The sequence below is a fragment of the Chroicocephalus ridibundus genome, chromosome 1, assembly GCF_963924245.1.
Source record: "Chroicocephalus ridibundus chromosome 1, bChrRid1.1, whole genome shotgun sequence".
NCBI classification, from domain to species: domain Eukaryota; kingdom Metazoa; phylum Chordata; class Aves; order Charadriiformes; family Laridae; genus Chroicocephalus; species Chroicocephalus ridibundus.
This window is the reverse complement of record NC_086284.1, coordinates 101,752,307-101,777,827: the sequence shown is the minus strand read 5'-3', so window position 1 is coordinate 101,777,827 and position 25,521 is coordinate 101,752,307. Positions and strand designations below refer to the sequence as shown.

General features: G+C 37.2%; 1 protein-coding gene across 2 annotated transcripts in view; it reads left to right on the top strand.

Annotated features, from left to right (window-relative positions):
• Window positions 1-24,658, top strand: part of DYRK1A (dual specificity tyrosine phosphorylation regulated kinase 1A) — an 88,217-nt gene extending 63,559 nt beyond the window's left edge. For both annotated transcript variants that reach the window (XM_063345592.1, XM_063345585.1), the window contains exons 3-12: window positions 450-655; window positions 10,253-10,345; window positions 11,205-11,393; window positions 12,140-12,287; window positions 15,070-15,356; window positions 17,737-17,883; window positions 18,260-18,400; window positions 18,672-18,978; window positions 19,340-19,464; window positions 21,326-24,658. In XM_063345592.1, the coding sequence (XP_063201662.1) occupies window positions 450-655; window positions 10,253-10,345; window positions 11,205-11,393; window positions 12,140-12,287; window positions 15,070-15,356; window positions 17,737-17,883; window positions 18,260-18,400; window positions 18,672-18,978; window positions 19,340-19,464; window positions 21,326-21,949 (2,267 nt within the window). In that variant the 3' untranslated portion in view covers window positions 21,950-24,658. The remainder of the gene's footprint in view (window positions 1-449; window positions 656-10,252; window positions 10,346-11,204; window positions 11,394-12,139; window positions 12,288-15,069; window positions 15,357-17,736; window positions 17,884-18,259; window positions 18,401-18,671; window positions 18,979-19,339; window positions 19,465-21,325) is intronic.
• Window positions 24,659-25,521: the final 863 nt, after the last annotated feature.

Sequence of the window (25,521 nt, the reverse complement as noted above, 5' to 3'; positions counted from 1 at the left end):
CTCTGCTTTTCTTTTGGTACAGAAAGTTGCTGTGAGCAGCCTTGAAAAGCAGAACTTGGGGTTTTTTTCTAGCTTTCATGGAATCCATACACAAAATTCTTATATTTGAAAATAACCCCTGTCGAATTCCATTTGAGTTATGACACTATGACATATAAGTGAAGATGTTAGAAAAGGGATGTTAAGGATAAATAGGAATAAACGGTTAATGAATAAGTTGTCACAGTGAAATGGGAATCATAGAATGGTTAGAGTTGGAAAGGACCCATGTAGTTCCAACTAGAGGAAGCACTTCAGCTAGATAACTTTTCCATGAGAATGATTTCTGGGTTCGTTGTGTATGAAAACTCTTGTGTATTTATAAGCTCTGTAAGCTAGGAGATGGAGGCTAACTGAGGTAAATAATTTAAAGCTATTAACTGCATTAAAAACTCACATTGTCTTTGCAGGAGGAGAGACTTCAGCATGCAAACCTTCATCTGTTCGGCTTGCACCATCGTTTTCATTCCATGCTACTGGCCTTCAGATGGCTGGACAGATGTCCCATTCGCATCAGCAGTACAGTGATCGTCGGCAGCAGAATATAAATGACCAACAGGTTTCTTCTGCCTTATATGCTGAACAGCTTGAGCAACCTCCATTATTAACAAACCAGGTAAGTCATAACAAAGAAGTCAGTGTAGATGTAATAATTCTTTCTCTAAATATATTATACACCCATAAATTACAGGATCAGGGCGTATGTTCTTGTGGGGTTGGGGGTGGTTTGTATTTTTGCTTGGTTTTTTGTTTTTGTTTTGTTCTGTTTTGTTTTTTTTTTTTAACTAATTAACTCCTGACTCTTCTAGGATGGGTGGATGAATAAGTTTCTGGAAATTGTTTTTAAAGATCTGGTACATATTTATTGTGATTATTCTACTTCTAACATTTTTGAGATGAGAGGGGAGAAAGATTGTCCAGTGGAGAGTTGGAAAGAGAGTTTAATAATATTTGTTCGATTTTTTTTTTTTTTTTTTTTTTTTTTTTAGGGCTGTTTGATGTTAGAATGTGATTGCGTTATTACGTGTTCTAATGGACAGTTTTCTAATTCAGAGTCACTGGTTAGTGTATTTGAAATAGGTTTTCACAAAAGATACATTTTATTAAGGAAGATACGCGTTTTTTAAAAACAAGCAAAATCTAAAGCTATGCTATCATTGGGATTTTACTACTACTAATTTATTACTTACTATTGCAAGGAAGTAAAATGAACACAGGGATTATGATGACTATGGATGCTTTAGAACTGTCAAGATCTGTGTTTCTTCCTTACTGTTTTTGAGTTGCTAGAACTGCTGAAGTAGCTTCCTAACTAATATGCTAGGTGGCTAGCCATAAGCTAGTATTGCCCTGTGTAGGAGACAGTTCTGTTGCTTTCTTAAAAATGGCACAGCCCAGTTATGGAGATGTGAACACAGATAGGTTTCAAAGCTTAAAATCCCTAAGTCTGTAAGTCAGAGCTTCAAAATTTGGTGTACGCTGATGAGGCACGTTCCACTTAATGAGGATGGAGAGTGAAGTCTTTTGCTGCTACCAAATTCAGGTCTGTTCTTGTGTTCAGTATGGCGTTGATAGAAAAATCTACGGTACCATCAAGAGCTGCTCTGTTGGTATTGCTCTGTAGGAAGGCACTTATGCTGAAAGAGGGAAGGATTAAAGAGGATGAGAATGGTCAAACTAAGTGCCAGGATATTTGATACTAGGATTTGGAGATCTGTAATGACTAGGGCTCTGTGAAGAATGGCAAAGTGAATGGAGCTGGCAAAGAATGTTTTTACTTTCTTGAAAGCCAGTCAGTAGGAAGAGTAAATCTACTCATATGTAATAGTATTAAGCTTGAGAAATCTACAAAGGTGTTTTTTGTGACTTTTATTTAGGTTAAAGGTCCCCCAGAACCTCTACAATGAGGTTAGTGAATCAGTCTGCCAATTAAGAAAAGTTGCTCTGTTCCTTAAACCTTTCAAGAGACTCTAAGCATTACTATCTGGCATCACATTTATGAGCTTTAGTGTATGTTAGTGCTTAGTTGTTCATGTTGTCAAAACAAACAGCAAAATCAAGGAATTGTATGATTATCACCATCCATTACTCTCTGTGGTCACAATGGCTTTTAAATGGTAGCTGAAGAATAGTTTTCGAAGAAGAGCCAAGAATTGTTGACCAAAGAATGCAACACACTGAGATGAGGATATAAATGTAGGGAAAAAGCTATGGTTGGCTCCGGAAAGTTATCCATATGAAGGAATGATCAGCTGGCCACCTTGATAATGGCAATCAAGCTGTCTTTGCACCACTAAGACTATTTTTTATTTTTCGAGTTGCGTCGTGTTTTTTCTGCATTGTAGCCTCTGTCTTCTGTTTTACTGTAATTCCATTGTTGAAGTCTTACAGTCCTCTGCGTAAGTCCTCAGCTCATCAGCTGCTTTCAGTACCCTTGACTTTGGTGGTGGGCAGCTTCTTGGAGTCTTCTGACTACTTGCTTTTTGTGACTCCTTTGAGTTCTTGTGCTTCTCCCATCAACAAGTCCCATAAAGCGTTCTCACCAGATTCCAGGTTGGTATGGAGGTTCTGTATGAGCTTCTGTTGGGGAGTCTCAATTGCTTTTTGCCTTTGCACTGTTCTTCTGGTTAATCTTCTCTGCAAAACCAAATCCAGCTAGCATCTTTGTGCTACTGAGTCAGATCATCTGCTCTAGACATTGTCTCTGTGCAAGAAAATTTTCTGGTTCTTTCTCTTTCAGTAGCCCTTAAAACATAACTCTTACCCTTTTTTTCTTGATTCTTTATTGTTGAAGGCTTTGTGCTGTCTTAGGTTTCTCCATTGCTGTGGACTACCATCTTGCCTTTCACTCCACATGTAATCTGCATACCATCTAGGTTTTCATGTCTAAATGATACATACATCTTACGGTTCTTTTCTTTATGACATTTCTACAGGAATCCTTTTTATTCAAGGTATTGCCTTGAATATGCTGCAACTTATTTCTCTCTGTCCTTGGTAAAAGCAGTTCTGTCCTGTATATGTCAATTCTGAAAAACTCTTGGAGAGATCATTTTCTGAACCGTCCTTGTGTGGTTGTTCATTCCTCTGTTGGAATCCCACCACTAGTTCTTTCTGTTGCGTGTTTGTCTGTTATTAAAGGTTGTAACACCAGACTAACCTTTTAGTAATGACAAACTCTCTTCAGTCACGTAAGGTGACATACTTCTATGTTTTCAAGTATGTATGGTTAAGAAGATCATGTTTTCAACTTGGACAGCAAAGGAATAGGCTGAATGTATGTTGTAGAAGGCTTTTTAGGTTGCTCTAATAGCCATAAAACATAGGAGGAAGAAAAAGGTGACTTTTGGCAGATACAGAAAGTGTAATTCTTAAAGGGTAGATCCTTTTAATGGAATGTCTTGCATCCAGTCAAACAGACAAGAAGTCAGCTTCAGTTTCCCATCATTTCCTAATGCAACAGCAGTCATCAGCAGCCAGGACAATTGGGTCCACTTTGGTGCTTACCGGTTTCAGCAGCTTAGAAGTAGCCCATTTGGGTGCAAGCATCCAACAGTTGATTAATAGCAAGTTGCCAGCCCCTTTGCTCCTGAGAGTGCTCCCATTACCTTGTTGATTCAGTAGCCAGATGGGTCAAGGAAGCAGGAATCTCCCCGGGTCGGCGGTGGTTATGCCGGGACTGCCAGGCAAAATTCTTTCCCGAGTTCCAGCCACCATCTGCTGGCCAGAGCGCCGTACTGCAGTGCCAGCCTTGCTTCAAGGCGGTGCTCTGCCCGGGCAAACTGCCTTTTTCTATGAAGCCCTGCCCTCTTCTCTCTGAAATATCCCATCGTTTCAATAAACTTGCTTCTGTTAAATAATTTGCGGAGCAGCTTAGTGTATCGTTGAGTGAATCTTTTCATTGGCGGAATCGAGAATACAAGGGTTACAAAGGGTACTTTCTTGATTGCTACGTTTGCTGAACTTTTCTGCATTTTGTCCAAATCCAGACAAAATGTACATGCTTGAAAACAAAACCCAGGATGAAGCCTCAGCTTTGGGGATGCTGAAGTGTTATAGAAATAATAGATATCAAGTAGTTCCTCTCTTGACAGTAAATTTCTTCAGGCTGCAGGAAGACACATAAGGATACTGCTTGTCAGTTGCTAAGAGTAGCTGTTAAGTTTTAGCATGTAGAACAGCGGCGTTTTCTGTAAGTGATGTCATATTGATAAATAGCAAAGATGATCTGCCTTATTATGTTTTATCAGGTTATTTTTTTGTCTGTCTTTTTACTGGAGACTGACCCTTTTTTTGGAGGAGTATTGTCTTTTTCAAGTTCCATAATGATTTTCATTCATAACCAAATAATGGGGAAGCTAGGCCTTGAATGTTAATTTATTGTTTTTATTCCCACTCTGTCCTTCTTGCATTTTGATTTGTAATGGCTTGCAGACCAAATTCTGGTATTTTATGAATCATTTGCAATAGCAGATTAAAGATTAGGAAACAGTAATGACAATTTATATTAAAGTTACAAATTATGTGTATTTATATTATACATTACCCTTAAAATATTATTTATATCATCTTCTTTTGCACCTATTGCTTTTTGGTTATGGCGGCCAAAACTTACTCATCTCATCATTGAAGTATCTTCCTGTTATTTGTTTCTTGCCAAAGCCAACCAGATTGCTTTGTTTTTCACTTATTTATGAGGTTTTAAATTACAGTTTAAAACTTCTAGCTCTGTCTTTTTTTCTTTTTTTTTTTTTTTTTTTTCCCTTCAGTAGTCAGGCTTAAGGCTTTTGTTTCCCGAAAACTGCTGGATTGTAAGGGTTTACTTGAAGTCTGTGATTGTGATTCACCAAGTGCCGGGCCTGCTGGCAGGATGGGGTCCTGCTCTTGCTTTTGTGGTCTTAGCTCTCTGACAAGTGCCAGAGCCAGCTTCAGGAAAGCTTTAAGAGCGTGTGACCTAGAGTGAATAGAAAAGATAAGATCTGCAAGACCTCTTTCCTTTAGCAGCAACAAGCAGTAATATTTCTTTGTCCTTTTTCAACTGGTTGCATCTTGAGAGTTCAACATAGCCTGATGTGAATAGAAGATAAGAGCTTGAAAGTTTTCACAACTTCAAACAAGCATTTCTTTTGTGCTGTGCTAATGTTTATCTTCATCATGGATACTCAGATTGCCTGAAACTTTTTTCAATTAAGTACAAAAAATTAGAAAATTCCTTTACCTGACAAGGAAGTTGAGGTGAGATTCCTGGGCAGATTTTGGTAACAAATTCCAACAGTTTAGCTTTCATGAAGCACCTGGAATTCAAAGGTTGGGCTGACTGCTAAACATCTTTCTCTCTATATGTGTCTAAGATTGGTTATCACCTGCGAAATTTTAGGTTTTACTGACCAGATGTTGGCCAGAGATTTTATTGATTCCAACTAGATCATTGGAAAATTAATGTGTTCTAGCAGGCAGTAGCAAATCCTTAGTTCAGTTACTCTGGCTACCTAATCAGCAACATCATTATTAGTGATCATCAGACTTCACCAAACTCTTGTGCTCAATGTGAGCATGCAGTTCATTTCAGTAAAAGCATTTCTCTCACTTTCCGTTTATCTTGGGACGTTTTTTAGAAAAATACGTTTATGCTCTGGCAACAAGAACTTCAGAGTGGGGTTTTTCGTTCCCTTTCTGGGGCAGATGACCCTTGCTTCCTTGCTGGTTTTATGGATTTATTTAACTTTAAACTTACCTGTTTCTTACTAATACTTTTATTCAAGAACCTTATTTATTTGGGGAAGGAATCCAGAATAGGAGGGAAATACAGAACACAAGTAAATGATTAAAGTAATTGGACTGGAATTCTGTCCCTACCTGCATATAGTTCTGGCTCTGAGTACAGTCAGTTTGAAGAATAGTGTGGGATTTCTCTTGTTCTCTGGCACATACGCTTTTTCCTCTTTGATCATTTTTCTAAAAATCTGAAGTTTGCTCTATATTATGGAGAAGTGTTACTGTGGTTTGTGGTTATAGCAATTAAACATCTGTTTTGTTGACCCTCTGGAGGCACCATCTATTATGTGGCGGCCCACCATGATATGGGATTAGCATTGACTTCCTATTCTATATTATTGTGATACAAGAAGGGTTTGGAGTAGCAAGGGACGCAGGAGATGAGGCTGGTCCATTCAGTTCTTTGATATGGGACCCTATTAAATAGGTATTGCAATTTAAATTCTTGCTAAAAGTTACGCTTATATTATAAAAATCTTCATCATATATTCTGTTTGTAAAATGGAACATACACTATACACAAGCAGAATTTTTTTTCTTTCTTTCTTTTTTTAATGAATGTGGATGGTGGTGTATCTTTCTTTTTAAAACAAATCTGCATTAAAACATTCCATTAACAGAATATATATATATGTGCTCAGAATTTCCCATAATCAAAATAAAACACATTTAGTAAGGAACAGTGCCATCTGTTTTTTAGATAACAAAGCATATGTCCAGAGAGAGAAAGAAATGTTATCTGTTCCTTCATTCATTAAAGCTCAAAGACTATGCTAGTTAAAGTAACATAACTGAGTTAAAAAGTCATAGTTTCTTTTAAATGTGGTTTGTCTCAAATGTGTTGACTACATGCAAGTAGAGCTCTTGGTTGCCTTTATGCATGTCTCTCTGTTCTTTGTTTAGGCTAGTAACAGGTTGTTTTTCAGCACTGTGTCACGTGTGTTTGGGTAATAGTAAAGTAAATAAAATTTCAATTCCTTACTTGCAACGTGATTTTCATTATGGTAGCATCCCAGGTAGCTGTACTGTTTCCATTGAGGCATAAATGTGGACCAGCCAGAATGTGATGGGTATTTACTGACGTATATAATTGTAATGGAAGTAATTTCTTGTGTCTCAGTCTTGAAAAACAAACGTATCTTCTGATTTGTGTTCTTTCTTTGGGAAGATCTGAGGTTGCAGTGTTGCTGTCTGGCCACCAGATAGAGACTGAAGCTTGTGCAATAGGATTTTTCTTTTTCTTTCTTTTTTTTTTTTTTTTTTTTTTTTTTTTTGTGGTTGAGCATTCTTTGAAGCCAAGAGGGAAATCAGTATTACCCTAATGATAAAGAATTTGAGAGTGTTACGGTATAAAACGGATAATGAGCACTTTGTTCCATAGTCTTCTGTCATCAAGAAGGCGGCAGTAATAGTCTTCAAAAGTATCTTGGAAAAAGAAGTGAATGTTACAAATTCTGCAATATAACAGGGGGAGGAAGAAAAGGTCAATTCTTTCTCCTCTCCCACCCAAAACTTTATGAACCCAGGAGAGCAAAATAGTACCTGTTAAAAAGTTCATACAGGTTAAAGTGTGTCCTCAGGAATCTGTGACGGTCTAAATGCACAATTAAAAGCACAATTTTCAAATAAGGTACTGACTGCAAGCAACATAGGGCTAGCCTGCAGAATTTCAATTATTTATGATTAGGGAATAGCAACAAATTATATATATATTTTTTTTTTTTTTTTTCGCCAGGATGCTTATTTCAGAGTTGAAATTAAAGGATTTTTTTTTAAGCAAGCAAATTTGACTTAGAAAATAAACATGAATACTTGTCCTACAAATTCCCATGCCAAATTAGAGCAACTTTATGTCTGAATGGTTGACCTGAACTATGGACTTCTTCCACACTGAGACTCTTTCCTCAAAATTCATAACCTGCGTAACGGAGACCCTGTGCTGGGCATGTCAGCCTAGGACAGAGACTGGTCCCTGCCAGTATTCCTGTGCCGCAGCATGGTTAGTTTTACCAGTAAAATCTACTGGTGTTCCAATAAACTCTTTAAGTCAGATTAAGAAATGTAAAGGAAATACTTGCATTTGAAAAGCCTGTAACAGTGACAGCTGGGATTAGGACTAGATGCGGTTTAGTTGTTTAACAGTACCGTGGGAGAGAACCAGAAGAGATCATATTTAGGTGTGATTTGTTTAATGGTTCACATTTGTGTAACAGATGAAAGGAAGAAAGAAAAATGTTTTGTGAATGTCAAGTAGTTTGTTTAGGAAACTTTAAAACAGACTTTCCTGATGGTTACAAAATGGTTGTGCTTGTAATAAAAAGAATGAAGGAATTAATTTGGTAAAACTACTTAAGGGAAATTGGTAGTAGTGGGCATATCCAAAAGTGGAATGGAACAAACACCTAAGGCGTGACTTGGGTTAAAATTCCCCGAGAGAAGTTTAACTGTATTGTATTGTCTCTGAGAAGCATTCCCTAATCAAAAAGACCACAAGTCAGCAGGCTTGCAGGGGTGTAAAAACGTTAGGTGGGCATATTTGGAGTGATGTGCATCAAAGCTTTGAATTGCCCTTTCTCGGGAGCCTTCAGCTCCAGTGAATGTTGTACCTGTTGGGAGTCCCAGCCTCACGCAGATGCAGTAACCTCACTGTAAGTCTCTTGCCTTTTCCCTCATCCTTCAGCTCTCTCCCTTGTTCATGCTTTGTTTGTTCTCTCGCTCTTGCTCGCACTCTCTTTTTCCCTCCCCTGTGCGGTCTGCGCACCCACCAAGAAGAGAGCCTGAGCTTAGCTTTCTAGTATGGTTGTTTGGGTACCTGAGTTCAGGTCCAATTTCAGAAGTACAAACAGTCTTTATCGCTTCCATTTGTGAGAACTTTTTGGGGTCACTTCGTGATTTTTGACGCTGAGCAAAAAAAAATGAGCTCTTTGCACAGCCACCCTTATGAGTATTGAGTAATACTATGAAAGAGAGAAGAGTTATGCTTTTCCAGTTCCTTTACTAGTTTAGCAATACTGATATAAAAATCAGTTTCATTATTTTTGTTTATGGCTTATGCTCTTTCCTCAGCTCTGCAGGAGGCTGCATATCGGTTTAGCTGTTAATAAGAGGCAGCAGATGAAATTAAACACTTGGAAGTGAAGAGAGTTATGAGTGTGAGCATATTTGATGGCATGAGATGAGATAATGAGAGATGAGGGTTGTAAGGCTGAGTGTGGTGGTGCTTGATCATCTAACCCTCTTAATAATGAGTAAGGAAGCAGAAGAAGCTTTAGCATATAGGAAACAAGCTTTTCTCCAATGCAATCGCTTAAACTTGCCCCGTGTGTTTCTGTCATTGGGAAGAGAGGGAATGGAGAGAGGGGAGCAGTCACGCTGACCTCGCCACTCTCTCTCCTAGCTCCCCAGCTGACGCTCTCACCGGGTGAGACAGAGAAGTTGCCAGAGCTTGTCTGGTGGGACAGTTGTGCTGTTAAGTGTCTGCTGAGCCGGTAGTCAGCAGTAGCCAAATGAAGTAGTTTGTGACTTAGTTTTTTCTGCTTTCACCGGGGATACTACTCACCTCCAGCTTGCCACTTGGAACTTTATCTTTTCAGGAGCTTTATCTTCTGAGATTTCAAATGAATCTTAAAGAGGAATAGAAGTTGGTTGGTAGATCCAGAATTTACATGGTGCATGGGTGTATAGAAAAAAAAGAGGCATGCAAATAAGTCCTGTTTCTTCAGGAAACCAATTAAAAAAAATGGCCTGCTGTTGAAGATGGTTTTGTTCTAAATGTAGTCAGTTGTGGGAAAAACAAATGAGGATCATAACTACCTTTTCAGGGACATTGTTTTAAAACTTTCAAAGTAGGTATGGTGTTCATGTGCCTGCTTTATATTTCTTTAGATTTTCTTTAGGATTTAGATTTAGGCCTGAATATTGCAAGGCATGGCAGACCTGAGGGGTTTTTTTTTATTTGGAATTTAATACAGTTTAAATGTGGCAAACTGCCTCAGTTCTCCAGTAGTTACTACTGTTAACTTCCATTTGTGGTTTTAAGGCAGCTATACATTAAATATGGTTACAGTTTATGTATCAGTCAGGAGGTAGAGGAGTAATGTCAGCAAGAATCTCTGTTGTCAAAGGAGCTGTATTTTTAAATGAGGGAAAAACTGTTTATTGGAATTAAGCCTGTTAGGCATAATGGGAGGAGAGGTAGAAATCTTGGGATTTACTTCTTTATTTTTTGACAAATTAAATACATTAAAAAGTAACTTACCTATATTCTTATTTTCTTTTGTTTCCTATATTTGTTTTCCTTTTTTTAACATTGGCTTAAAGAAAAAAACGTTGCAATGAAATAGCTCATTTCTGTGAGGAATGTCATGATTTGGTGTAGTAACTATATCGTTAAAGTTCTAGCTTTTTTTTTCTAAGTTATGATATGGTCATATTACAGAGGCGGATGCCCCAAACTTTCCGTGATCCAGCCACTGCTCCATTGAGGAAACTCTCCGTAGATTTGATCAAAACATACAAGCATATTAATGAGGTAATGGTTCCAGCTATCTTTGTAATATGTATCCATGTGAAGTTTTTGTTTACAGTACATTATTAAGTATTTTTTCTCTGAATTATCTTGTGAAGAGATAAGAAAAAAACAAGCTCTCTGTCTGTTGTTCACCCCTCATTTGGGATCATGGATGTCATGGTCCTGCCTTCTGTCCAGGACGTAGGAAATCTTTTATCCCGGAAGTTATTTTTCTGTTGTTCTATAAACAAATGTTGAGCTTTGCTCTTGCATGATAAGAAGTGAGTGGCACAAACGCTCTTTTAGCTCATGCTATAAACCTTTATGAAAGTGTCTAAAGGCTTTTAAGGAAAATTGTGTTTTCTCTAGATTATTTCATTAAATATTATTGGCAAATGTAAAATATAAAAATTAGGTCGTTAATATAGAAAAGCATCAGTTAGTTTCTAACTCTTTGGCAGTTTTAGGGATTGTGAAGGGATTTCTGCAGTGATTACTGACTTCCTTGGAATTCTTCTTTTCCAGTCTTGTAGAAAGGCAACCGATAACTTGTTTCCAGGCTACTTATCATTTTTAATTTTGCTGTGTGCATAGTGTACTGTGATGTATCTTTTCTTTTTGCACCTATGAACTCTGGGGATCAGTGTTATTAGTGCATTTATTTAGCTCTACTTTCTGAGTTTTTAAATTACTCATCAAGACTTTGCTTTGGTATAATGATATGACTTCAAATAGAGGGATAGCAGGAGAGGATTGTTTGTTTTTCCAGTAGTAGAAGTTGCATTTTAAAATCTCAGGATTAGATATGAAGATTATAATAGCTGATTCTATTCTTTATTGAACTGATGCTGTACAAAGTGCTCTTGCTTTTCACATTTAGGTTTACTATGCAAAAAAAAAACGGCGGCATCAGCAGGGCCAAGGAGATGATTCGAGTCACAAAAAAGAGAGAAAAGTTTACAATGATGGCTATGATGATGACAACTATGACTACATTGTAAAAAATGGGGAGAAGTGGATGGATCGTTATGAAATTGACTCTTTAATAGGCAAAGGATCCTTTGGACAGGTAATGTGAATGAGCTGAGCAACCTGTCATTCATGTGAATCGTAATATGCATTTCATTTGAAGTGGTATTCCTGTTTCATTTTAAAATTAAAGTAATTTTCTTAATCCTGTTATACTGAGTGCCTGCTCAAGGCACTCGTATTTTGTGCTGTTTCTTGTTGATACAGATAACATTTGAATATGCTTCAGTATGTAGATCTGGTAAAGCATTTTGTAATGAGCAAATCCTCAGCTTTTTGCTACCCGTTCACATTTTTAGCTGTTTGGCTTGGGTTTTTAAATTAAAACAACAGTCTAGTGTTTAGGATTATCTATTACAAATGTTACTTAGTAACATTTGTTTTGACTTTTCATAGCTACAGCCAAGGGTTGAGAAAATGGCTGGAAGGAGGATGGAGCTTTTCTTTTGTTGCTTTTGTTGGTTTTTCTTGGATTCTGCCAGTCATTTTACAGCATTGTTTTTGGTGATTTGATAATTGCATTCGATATAACACTTGCCTTAGTGAAGCCTCAGTGAAGCCTCAGTTCTGTTCTGCGTCATCACTGCAATAAATGTCACGTGATCAATTGTGACTTTATAGTAGTATCAAGTAAGAGAAGAAACTTAAGAAATGTAACTGGAAAGAACAAAAATTCTAAAAATATTTTCTCTGAATTCAGAAAGTGAAGAAAGATTAGAAAGTGAGTTTTGGTGTATTTTGAAAACTCGGTAGGTTTTACTGATGTGTTTGACTTTCCTCTTTCAGGTTGTAAAGGCTTACGATCGAGTGGAACAGGAGTGGGTGGCTATCAAAATAATAAAAAACAAGAAGGCTTTCTTAAACCAAGCCCAGATTGAAGTGCGACTGCTTGAGCTTATGAACAAACATGACACTGAGATGAAGTACTATATAGGTATTTGAATAGTTATTCTTAATTTTTATTTAATCAAATTATGAATATTTTAGATCTTGCTATATAGCATAAGATGCTTCTGGTACTAAAGAAATGAAAAGAATAATACAACTTTTAAAATTATTAATATTATGTAATGCAAATTTTCCAGTTTCCTTTACATCAGGACCAGATCCAGAAGAAGAATATAAAACATTATTTGGGATAACAGACTTGTTACTTTTGTAGTGTTGAGATCTTTTGTAGAATTTTCTTTTTCCAGTTAATGATACAGACACCTGAAGAAATTGCTAAGGACCAGCTTTTCCACAGAAGCTGTGATCTGTTGTAGTTTGCATCTCTTTCACTACTTTGAATATATCTTAAATGATCTCAGACCTGTCAAGGATAAGAGCATGCATATTTAATGTAAGGTATTTTTAACTTAAATTTATTAATAACATCTTTACATAAAACAAAACCTGAACTCGACAGCACACTGTATCAAAAAGATGTTTCAGCAACATTAGATGCATGACCAGTTTCAGATTAATATGCAGCAAATAAACACACTGTAGGCATCATCAAATAAGCTCTTGGAATTTTAAATTTTTAGAGTCTGTTTGTAATATCAGGTAAAATGAAATGGACCAAAACATCATATAATCTCCCTCTGTGAGTTAAGGCAGGATGGCTTTATATAGAGAGCAGTGCTGAAAAAAAAAAAAAAGGAAAAAAAAGTTCTGATAATTTTGAACAGTGCCTTTGCTTAGGCAGGTGATTTTATGCTTGTTTCCAAATCTGTTTGAGTAGCTTTGAATAGTTCCCCTTTTATTTAACACAGTATTTAATGAACCTGTCAGCATCAGTAAAGATCAAAAAACCCAAATAGATAAAGTTTTGAATGAATACCTTGTATTGCATGCTGTACAAAAACTGGCCGTGAAAAACTGAGATCTCTAGGCATTTCACTGTAAAATATTTGTAAATATAGGAACAGTTGCTTATGAACATACTTCTGCAACAAGACTTAATTGAAGCATTCAGCATATTACTGTAAAAAATAAGTCTGTTGTATGTGTGGACAGTCCAACCTCTCATAGGCTTTCAGATAGATGATGCTGAGAATAGATGAATAAGGCTGAAAGCATTGCAAGTATTACAACATACTGTGTGATGTAAAATGTAGACTTCAGGGAGAACATAGTTAAATGCAACGTAGCCTGATTTTTGAGGACATAGAGTTTATAACTGCTTACGCTTCTGTCAGATGTCCTCTAGTACCTTTAAACCTTCCAAGTGGTCGTCTTCAGATCTAACACAAGTATAGGAAAGCATTTAGGTCTTCAAGTTTTGTGAAAATTGGTGGCAGACTGGAGGAGAAATGTTCAAATATCATGACTTCACTGAAGGAAAGATGTGGCAAGTTCAGCTCTTATCCAGACTATTTGAGCTATGTGGTGGCTGCAAGTGGTACTAGTTGGATGGTAGCATGCTGGTAGTTACAGATCAGTTGGAGTAAGTGGTGCCTCTTTCCAAGTTGGCAGGTCCAGCAAGCTTAGGTGGTGTGGGTAGGGATTGGAATCGAGTGTAGTAAGACCACAAGAGCATGAAAAGGTGCTGATACTTTCATGGTGGGAGGATAGTGGAAATACGGCAAAGAGGAGAAAATATGAAAGGTCTAGACAATGATGTATTGCAAGAACCGGCATCAGGGTGGAAGCAAATGGTATCGTACAGGTAAGTTGTAAGGTACACATGAAGAACTGGCTTATGATAATGGAGAAAAAAAAAAATCCATAGGACGCCAAGTAATGACCTTAATTGAAAGCCTGAATTGCCTTGTGCTAATATTGGTTCAAGATATTATGACAAAAAGGGAACTGTATTGTTGAAGTGGAGTGTGTTTTTTATCTGAGGGCTGAAGTATTTCTCCTATTTCAGTTTTCTTTTACTTGTGGTAACCAACCTGAATGATTGTCAGACTGGTAAATCCTGCTTGCCTCTAAAAAGATTAATGTGATGAATTTTTCAACTATTTCATGGAAAAAAATTATTTGATTTGGACTGGATTGGTTGCTTTCATAAATTGAGATTATGCCTGACTGAAATGAATATAATGCCTTTGGGATATTGATCAGTTTTATTAATTGAAGTAATCCATTGAAATCACAGCTTATAAATTGCAGTAATGTCTTAGTATATTTTAAATTAATCTGACAGTCAGATATTTTCTCTGTAAGTGTAAGGGAAATCCCTAATAAATAATTCAGTCTGAAGTGTGATACCTGCTTTATGATTGAGATTGCCACTGTATGTGCACTTTTTTCCAATCTGCTTGGACTTGAATACAATTTTAGCTTTAGGAGAAATGAACTGTCCCCTGAAAAAGATCAAGTGTTGTGACAAAGGTTACATTACACACAGTTTACGTTTCTTGTCTTTTTTGCTGATATTTTTATTTATGCACAAGTATGTTTGACTTTGCTAAGAGGAGAGTGATAGCTTATTTTGAAAAAATATCTTTTTATCTTCCAAATAATTTTTTGTCTATTACAGCTTTAGTGAGGTACACCTGAGCATGCCTCTGGTGTGCAAAATGTTCCCCATACCCTAGGCATAGCAGCGGTATTCTGTAAATAACCACAGATCTAGGGGGGGTGGGGGGGAAAGTAACACTATTGTCTTACTCACAGGTCAGCTTCCTACGTGTTTATTAAAATATTTAAGCATTGTGTTGTAATTAGTACTTAATACTTACCACACGGGATATGTGTTAATTATTTTCTTCCCCTTTTTAAAGTGCATTTGAAGCGCCACTTCATGTTCCGAAACCATCTCTGCTTAGTCTTTGAAATGTTGTCCTACAATCTGTATGATCTGTTGCGGAACACCAACTTCAGAGGTGTCTCATTGAACCTGACACGAAAATTTGCACAGCAAATGTGCACTGCACTGCTTTTTCTGGCGACTCCTGAACTTAGTATCATTCACTGTGACCTAAAACCTGAGAATATCCTGCTCTGTAACCCCAAACGAAGCGCTATCAAGATTGTTGATTTTGGCAGTTCGTGTCAACTTGGACAGAGGGTGAGTATTAGTAAAAATTCTATTTATGCTACTGTTGGATACATAAGAAAAAATTAATATTTTAAGTGATAATACCTAGATAGCTAATTTAAACTTTATTAATGATGAGTTAAATGAAATAGTGACTAATTTTACATAGGGTGTTAGAGATCAACAGTCCGTAGGAGCTTTAAATATGGATTCTAGTGCCATAGTAGATAAACTTTCACCATAGTGATAAACTTTCCATCTTTCTTTTCTCCTTGGTTATGTTAATGCATCAGCACTTGATTGTAGAAGTCTGCAGTGCTATTAAAATACTCTTTTTAAAAATTTTCTTTTCCATATGTATTACTCCTTCCACTTCATGTCCTCTATTTAGTGTGCCTTGGAGATCAGATATTTGAGAGCTGAGACATTGCAGGAGCACTGCACTGCACTGCACTATAACTGGTTATACTGGTTATAACTAACCCATTTTTACAAACACTTTAGCAACTGTCAAAAGACTAAATTGAGTTTAGTGGTGGTATTACCATGAGTAAAGATGCATATGTGCAAAGCATTTCCAGGGCGAAGGGCTGAATTGCTTTCTGTCAACAGTTCTCAGATTAGGATAGGTCCGTAATTTGCAATTGTGTCTTGTTGTTCATGTACTTTGAAGATGAGTGCATTTTTTATTTGAGCTGTTAGAATCTGTTGAGTATAGTCAGTCCAGCATAGACAATTAGCTCTGTATTTGCTTTAAGAAGTGTTAAAATATATACAATAACCATTAACATTTTAAGACAATACATAATTCTGCTTGGATGCAAAAGCCTGTTTTCTTTAGGAAGAGCTTTGAGTCATATTCCTCAAGCGTCTGATTTGTACTGACAATTTGCTTACTGAAAAGTTTATCAGGATGTCCTGTTCAGCTTGCACCTTATAGTCCCGGTACAAATAGATTCTTTCCTGGTTGAAAGAATTATATCTGTGTGAGCAAATGACCACTTCTATTCAGGGTACCTTTGCTTTAGCAGCTTGCACTGAAAACAAATGGTTAGCTAGAGAGGTAAAGAAGGCTTCTATAGACAGAAGTTAGACTTCTGTCTTTTTTCTTTGAAAAAAGGATTTTGAGCCTTCCCTTGTCCATTTTGTATCTTTGGCAGTTTTAGCTATAAATTTGTGAATGATGTCTTTTTGCTTTGAGAAAGCTTTGTGTTAGAAAAACCAAACAAAGCAACCAAAAAACCTCCCAAAAATATGCAACATCTGCAAAAGAGATGAACTACAACTCGTAATACTGCAGATGGGATCATTATATGAGAAGAATTAAGAAACTTCATGGACTAACTTTAACAGAAGTCCCCCATTTCTCTTTTGAGGAGTTGGGACTGGCCAATAGCACCTTGTCGCTTTTCCCCATAATAGGTTTTGATCAGAATATTGAATATTGTATTGAAGGCAGTGGTGAGACATATATTTAGATTAATAAAAGGACTTTTTGCTATAAACTAGAAACTTTTCAGCCTGGGGTGAAGGAAGACACCGGGAGGTGAAATGGGATCTAGATTGTTTAGGTCAATAATAAGATACTTTTGAGACGTTGAGAAGCACAAATACAAAAACCTAGTGTAATTATGCATTAAAGTTAATGTAAAAAGCAGTAAGGAAATAGCAGTATCTTTGGTGAAAGTGCTGGATAAAATTGCATGTTACTTGGAATATAAAGTATGGTTCTGTTTGGGGTATTTTTTTGTTTGGTTGTTTTTTGCTAAGTGTTTTGGAGTTGGTTTGGGGTTTTTTTGTTAAGGTTTTTGGGGTTGGTTTGTTTGTTTTTTTAATATGCCTACATTTAAGCCAGTCTCCAAGTTTAGAATTAAGATAGAATTATCTGTCTTGTGAAATAAGCAGGATAGTTGGGGGTGGAGGGAGGTTGCTATTTCCCATGTGTTATTTTCTAGTTCCTGGAATCACCTGATAATTTCATCTCGTTTCATCACATCATAATTGTGGCTTTTGATCTTTTACTGTCAGTTTTGTCTGAAGCGTTATGTGATTCTGATGTGGCTTGTGGAATAGTTTTTCTAAGGGTGATAACAGACTAAAATTTTCTGTATGATTACCTGTAATTGCATGAGATTACACTCATCAACCCTAAAGTGTAAAATACTGTTATCATGAGTGAATCTGCACTTTTTTGTTGTTTGTTTGCGAGACAGTGTGAATCCTGGTATTTTCTTAAGAATTAACATTTCCATATCTTTATTAATGTAATGCATAGATACTTTTTAGTATCACTGATACCTTGACTTTCCCTACACCAAAAATGTACTTCATGGTAGTTCTGTTTTGTAGTACAGAATCATAATGGTGCTTTTTGGGTGCTGTGTATTACCTTTAGATGTTTTTATTTCAGATATACCAATATATCCAGAGTCGTTTTTATCGATCACCAGAGGTGCTACTGGGAATGCCTTATGATCTTGCAATTGATATGTGGTCCCTTGGGTGTATTTTAGTTGAGATGCACACTGGAGAGCCTCTTTTTAGTGGGGCAAATGAGGTATGCAGCTATATTACAATAGTAATTTGATTATTTTATTTGTTTTGTTCATTCTCATCATGAATTTCATCTGTTTAGTTGTAATGCATAAATTAGGGAAGTACAGTAATTCCAAAACGAATAAATATCAATGACAGCAATGTCTTTTGTCAGAACTGTAAATTGCCTGTTAATAATTTTCTGTTTCTGGGTTCCCCCTTTTATTCCTTACTCACTAATTTTTTTTGTACATATTGGATTTTTCTTATAATCTCATAATTACTTTGGAATTTATCTGGGTAGTTAACATTTGCTTCCCGTGTGAGTAGAATCTCAGTCTGTTACACTGCTTAGCTGTCTGTCACGTTCTTCACAAATACTCTTTTGTTTGGAACAGGTGGATCAAATGAATAAAATAGTGGAAGTTTTGGGGATACCACCTACCCACATCCTTGACCAAGCACCAAAAGCAAGAAAGTTCTTTGAGAAGTTGCCAGAGGGCACTTGGAACTTAAAGAAGACCAAAGATGGAAAAAGGGTAGGTTACATAACTTGGATGATAATATGGACTGTTTCTTCAAAAAAAAGGCAAGATGTTACTTTGTTTTACATCATGCCTTACTGAAAATGTAGCTTTATTGTTATTATTGTCCCATGTTGTCAGACAGGTTGATTAAATAACGCTTTCTGTAGTATTGAATAGTTTCTTACTTTTATTTGTCTTACTTCCTTTTATGGCATGTTTGAACTATGCACATCCAAGGCTTAATATATAACTTGATTTCAAGCAATTTCTAACTTCCCAACAGGAATACAAACCGCCTGGAACTCGTAAACTTCACAATATACTAGGAGTTGAAACAGGAGGACCAGGTGGACGTCGTGCTGGGGAATCGGGTCATACTGTAGCTGACTACTTGAAGTTCAAAGACCTCATCTTAAGGATGCTTGATTATGACCCTAAGACACGAATTCAACCTTATTACGCCCTACAGCATAGTTTCTTTAAGAAAACAGCAGACGAAGGTACAAACACAAGTAACAGTGTGTCTACGAGTCCTGCCATGGAGCAGTCACAGTCTTCAGGAACCACCTCTAGTACATCTTCAAGCTCAGGTAAGTTTTTCTCATTAATAGATAACAAAATTGTATTTCCTAATCACATCAAAGTAGTCTTTCCCAGATAAATGTTCTCTGGGTTTTTTGTTTGTTTGTCGTTTTTTTGTTTGTTGTTTTTATTTGGTTTTGTTAAAAAACAAATATGTCAGTCATGCTCATCAGAAAAATTATTTTAATCAGCTGGAACAGGTAGCAGCTCCAAAAAACCGTAAAAAGTAGATGAGCAAAAATGTGAGTGTTTATCATGGGTCTTGTATTTTTACCTTGAAGCAGTTTAAATGTCTTCATGCTGTCATTGTTTTACAGCTTGCTTTAAATTTTGTGTCTCTAAGTTATTGTGCATGTTATGATTTTATAGGTGGATCTTCTGGAACAAGCAACAGTGGAAGGGCACGGTCAGACCCTACACACCAGCATCGACATAGTGGTGGACACTTCACTGCTGCTGTTCAAGCAATGGACTGTGAAACACACAGCCCACAGGTATGCTTAAGCAGAGCTTTTGTCTGTTTGATTTATATGAATTTTCTGAGAGTATTAAATCCCTAAAACTAATTAACACTTTCATTTCAAGATTGAAGTGGTTTAGACATGGAACTAGCCATCAGATTTGGTTTGTTTTTTACCCCCAGTTCTTTTATAGTCCTTTGTATGTTAGGTAAGTCACTTAGGCAAAAGTACTGCAGGTAGCTGTAAAAATTTCCATAGATTCTGCAGGGGTGAAGCTTTTACATCAGCAACAATAAGTCAAGTGGAGCTGTCAGTGCTTCACTTTACACAGGGCATAAGAGTACACAGAAGTATGCATCTTCCAACCTAGTGAAAAACTAGCTTATACTTCTGTGGTCTCCCACTGGAGTTCTTCCAGTTTATGGTGTTCGAGTACTTCATCAACATTATCGTTGGTGATATTTATTCAATACTGCTTCTTGGAAAGAAGCAACAACTCATTTACTATCTAGAAATAATACAATAATATTTTTATTTTAGTGCAGAACAGATAAAAATATAAATTCTCCCAAGTAGACAATTTAATTTATGCAACAAATTGGTGTGTGTGGCTAGATCTTAGAATCATAGAATCATTTAGGTTGGAAAAGACCCTTGGGATCATCGACTCCAACCATCAACCCCACTCTACAAAGTTCTCCCCTACACCATATCCCCTAACACCACATCTAAACGAGTCTTAAACACATCCAGGGATGGTGACTCCACCACCTCCCTGGGCAGCCTATTCCAGCGTCTGACCACGCTTTCCGTGAAGAATTTTTTCCTAATGTCCAGCCTAAACCTACCCTGCTGCAGCTTGAACCCATTCCCTCTTGTTCTATCGCTAATTACCTGTGAGAAGAGACCAGCACCAACCTCTCTACAATGTCCTTTCAAGTAGTTGTAGAGAGTGATGAGGTCTCCCCTCAGCCTCCTCTTCCTCAAACTAAACAGTCCCAGCTCCTTCAATCGCTCCTCATTAGATTTATTCTCCAGGCCCTTCACCAGCTTCGTTGCCCTCCTCTGCACTCGCTCCAACACCTCGATATCTCTCTCATATTGAGGTGCCCAAAACTGGACACAATACTCAAGGTGTGGCCTCACCAGTGCTGAGTACAGGGGGACAATCACCTCCCTCCTTCTGCTGGTCACACTATTTCTAATACAAGCCAGGATGCCATTGGCCCTCTTGGCCACCTGGGCACACTGCTGGCTCATGTTCAGCCGCTTGTCAATTAGAACCCCCAGGTCCTTTTCTGCCAGGCGGCTCTCCAGCCACACTTCCCCAAGCCTGTAGCGCTGCATGGGGTTGTTGTGGCCCAAGTGCAGGACCTGGCACTTGGCCTTCTTGAAGCTCATCTTGCTATTTGAGTAAACTTTAAACAGCTGTGTTCTTCCAGAGGTGTGTGTAGTACTTCTCTGATGCTGTTGACACCGTTCAAGATATGAACTACAACTTACTAATTTAGCTTAGTATGCTTATTGTATCCAGAGGCCTGAGTCAGGGATCAGGGCCTTATTGTTATAGGTGTGTACAAATATTATGTTGTTCATTGCTACTATTATGTAAAACTGCTTGTATAACTTTGACAGTAAGGTCACATATTGGACTTACTTGAATTATGTGAAAAAAACATGCAGAATGTGAGTGCGTTTTTCCTAAGGTGTATTTAGAAAAGTGTATTAGAAATGCTTTTTAACTACATGCACACATTTCTAGAATAATTTTGCAGCTGCAAGGTTTGGTTAACATTTTTAAAAGTTGGCATAAACATTAATAACTTAATGTCTCTCATATATTGCAAATAGATTTGAGTAAGCATTTTAATTTTTATTTTTCATATTAACATAGGTTCGACAACAGTTTCCTCCTCCAATTGGTTGGACAGCCACTGAAGCTCCTACACAGGTCACTGTTGAAAACCATCCAGTTCAAGAAACCACCTTTCATGTAACCCCTCAACAACAGAATGCATTACATCATCATCACGGAAATAGCTCTCACCACCACCACCACCATCATCACCACCACCACCATCATGGACAGCAAGCCTTGGGTAGCCGGACCAGGCCGAGAGTCTACAATTCTCCAACAAACAGCTCCTCCACCCAGGATTCTATGGAGGTGGGCCACAGTCACCACTCCATGACATCCCTGTCTTCCTCAACTACTTCTTCCTCTACATCTTCCTCCTCTACTGGTAACCAAGGCAATCAGGCCTATCAGAACCGCCCAGTGGCTGCTAATACCTTGGACTTTGGACAAAATGGAGCTATGGACATGAATTTAACAGTCTACTCTAATCCGCGCCAAGAAACTGGCATAGCTGGACATCCAACATACCAGTTTTCTGCTAATACAGGTCCTGCTCATTACATGACTGAAGGACACCTTGCAATGAGGCAAGGAATTGATAGAGAAGAGTCTCCCATGACAGGAGTTTGTGTTCAGCAAAGTCCTGTGGCTAGCTCGTGACTAAACTGAAACTAAGTTTGTTTCTTGTGTGTTTTTATAGAAGTGGTGTTTTTCCAAAAACAAAGTGCAAAGCTGCTTGAATCAGAAGGAGATAAACTCACTGAACCGCTACTGGAGGGCAAAGCTGACTATTTTTTTAAACTTGAAAAGATTGCAAAGGGACAATGAAGTTTTTTTTGTTGGTTTTTGGGGCTTTTTTTTTTTGGTTGGTTTTTTTTTTTTTTTTTTTAAGAGCCATGTCCGGACCCACCTTAATGGATAGCTTAGTGGTGTTCATCTTTTGCTTCCCCCATTTTAACTTGCCACAACCTAGTCATAGTTTGGTTTTTGGGGGAGGGGCTTTATTTGGTCTCATTCAACAGGGGTTATTGTTCAAATGTTAGTTGTAGTTGCAAACTAGTGTCTTTCTAAAGGCATTGCACATGATTTATAAAAAGGCCCTTTGAAGTTTTTGGGTGGGAGGGGAGTGAGTAATATATATATTTTTTTTTTTTTTTTTTTAGTTCCCCAAACAAACATGGGCACAGAAATGCAGTACTGTAAGAAAGAGGGACCTTCAGATTACACAAATATATATTCTTCAGCTGTAAAAAGGGACGGTTGTAATGGAGTTTGTAAGGCACATTAAGCATGCTAAGTGGCGGTGATCAGAACTCTCCTTTTCTGAATCTACTGAGGATCAAAGCAGCAATTGTAATTGGGAATCTGTGGGTCTCATATTTTGGAGACCACAGTCAGTTAGTATTGAAATATGACTGGTTTCATAACTGAGGTGCACTGAGAAGCAATCAACGGGTCGGTCCTGGCCAGTCCTGGGGAGGTCTAAGTGGTGGTCTTTGGGATAACCTTTGGCCTTATGGATTTGGACTCTTAAGTTAGAAGAGCCTGCCATTTCAGATGCAATCACTTTTGGACATGCTTTTGCAGACAGTCCTTAATGCTGAAAACACAGAGAATGGGTAATTCAAGAGGCCTTTCTTTTAAAATAGACTTTTGTGACCCACTTATTGTAAGGTATTGCAAGGTCACTTTGCGTGTGTCATAAAGTTGACTTCCTTATTGGTTGAAGGTCACAGGAGTAGTGGTTTGCGTTTGATGGAAATAGCTACAACTGTGTCCCTTCCTGCTTTTTACTTTTTTCTTTTGCTTTTTCTCGGCACGTGGTTTCTCCACCATTACTTCTGCACAAAGACGTCTTCTGTTCATCCTGAACATTTTTAAAAATGCAGAATTTTATGTGACTGCTTTTTTGCCTCACAATTATGCTGTGAATTTTACAAAAATTTATTTTCTTTTTTGATAATTTATTGTACCAAAGCTGTTTTTATAGCACATAGATGTCTGTAACCAATAATGTAGCAGTTCTGCACTTTGACACAAGGTGTAACTAGACCATTTTTAAATGTCAGTTGAAAATTATGGCTGTACTATTGCTTAAACAAAACTGGAACTGTTGTTGAATTCATAGCCAATACATTTACAGCAATCTGTGTACTGAACATAATAGATTGACATCTACTTCAAGACTATAACATCTGTTACATTATAAATGTGTTCAGGCTTCTGAAGGTAAAAGGGACACTAGATCCAGAAGCTATGAAACCAGCAGTTGATTCTTGTATTCCTTATTAACATAATTGTAAACTTGAAGGCAAGACCTTGATTGCATGAACAGGTCCAAAATAATAGTCTGAGTAAAGCAAAACACTCACATGAGACCTGAGGTTAGCAGGCTGTATTTAACAGGTGCCTAATTTTTGGGTAATGCTGCCTTAATATAACACAGTCAGCTTGGCAGTTGCAAAATTTATGGGCCCATTAAGAGATTTATTTATATGAAAAGTAAAAAGCTCCATGAAAACCATTTGAAAGAGTAAGGGTAATTCATTGATTGCCCATCCCAGATTAACATTGTTTGCCCATATTACAGAAGCAGTGATCTACCTCTGCCAGTAAGCCCTTTTAAAAGTTAATTTAGCAGAAAATTCAGAGTTCATACTGGTCAATTCCATGTGGCTATCTCATTTTTCACACTAAAAGGTGGAATTTTTTATACTTACAGTGGCAACGCAGCAGCTGACTACCATGGAAATCGGAATGAATACTTGGGATTACCATTTTTTTGTAAATCATGATTTTTTTGAATCAAGCAATCCATACTTCTTTTGTATTGACACGTCAATCCCTGTGGATGAAAGTGGGTTTTTTTTCCTTCTTTTTTGTTTTTAATTTTTAAACTCAGTACTTCAGAGAAGTTTACAGGATTTGGAAGACTGTCACCTTAGAAACAGGATGCTGAGTTTAGCAATATAAAAAGGAATCCAGTACTTACTGCTGTCTAGGAATATAAGGGTAATATGAAATCTGGGTAATTTTTGTGTGTGCGGGTTGCCACACCTTAGCAAGCGCCAAAAAATAAAGCAGTTAAAAGAAAAATATCTACATAAAGAAGAAATCATAAAATCCAGTGCTTCTGCATACTGTGTTATGTTACAGTCCAGTTTTGTGTGCTTTACTACACAGTTTGGTTACAGGACTTCTGTGCATTGTAAACATAAACAGCATGGAAAAGGTTAAATACCTGTGTTCAGATTGTAAGATCTAGTCCGGACTTGCTGTGTATATTGTAACGTTAAATGAAAAGACAAGCCCTTTGTATTATAGTCATGCAGTCTTATGTATGATAAACAGTTGAATAATTTGTCCTCAGACTCTTTACTGTGCTTTTTAAAAAAAGAGTAATTTAAGAAAAAATGTAAACATAGTAAATCTTCCTATGCAATTAACCTACTCCAAGCCATGGTATGGTAGGTATAATTATACTATAATATGTAAATATCAGATACATTGAAACAGACTTAAAAATATGAAAGTAAAAGTTGGAGGCGTAACAGATAATTTTGAGTTTTTAATTGAAACAGCAAGGTATCATTGATGTATGAACACAGCTCTGCTTGATTCTGATGGACTGTACTTGTAGTTTGAGTTCTTTATATTATCATCTGTTAGTTTGAATGTTCTTATATGCACTGCAGCTTTCTACCTATTACCGACTAGCTGATTTTAAGGCCAGAAGTGACCGTGGTGATGAAATAATCTGGCTGGCATGCCATTATCCCTAGAATTCAGTCTAGTTATTTCTGCATCATGAAGTCCATATCTTTTTGGTGCAGTAGAACATACTTTTGAAAAAGATAGCTGATTTTCATATAGATTCTTCAAGTGTGAGGGTTTTTCTGTGTCTCTTGAGTGATTCAGCTAGATTATTTTCCATACTCTTAGTCCTCCTTCAGTTTTAGGACGGTTTAGTTACAGCTGCTGGCCATCAGATAGCTAGCTGCCTATTAGAATAATGAATAACTACTCTAGTTTTAAACTATTTCACTTTATTCACATAAAAATATGTTAACTTTAATAACCTATATAGATGGAGTTCTTTAAATCTCTAACTGTAAAGCTTTTCGGCTCTTCTGAAACTTCAGATGTTTGAAATCCATTCTAAAGCGTGGACATAAGAACTGCATACAGCATCTGGTAGTATTTTCAGTATTGCTGTGTGCGTGTAGTATGTG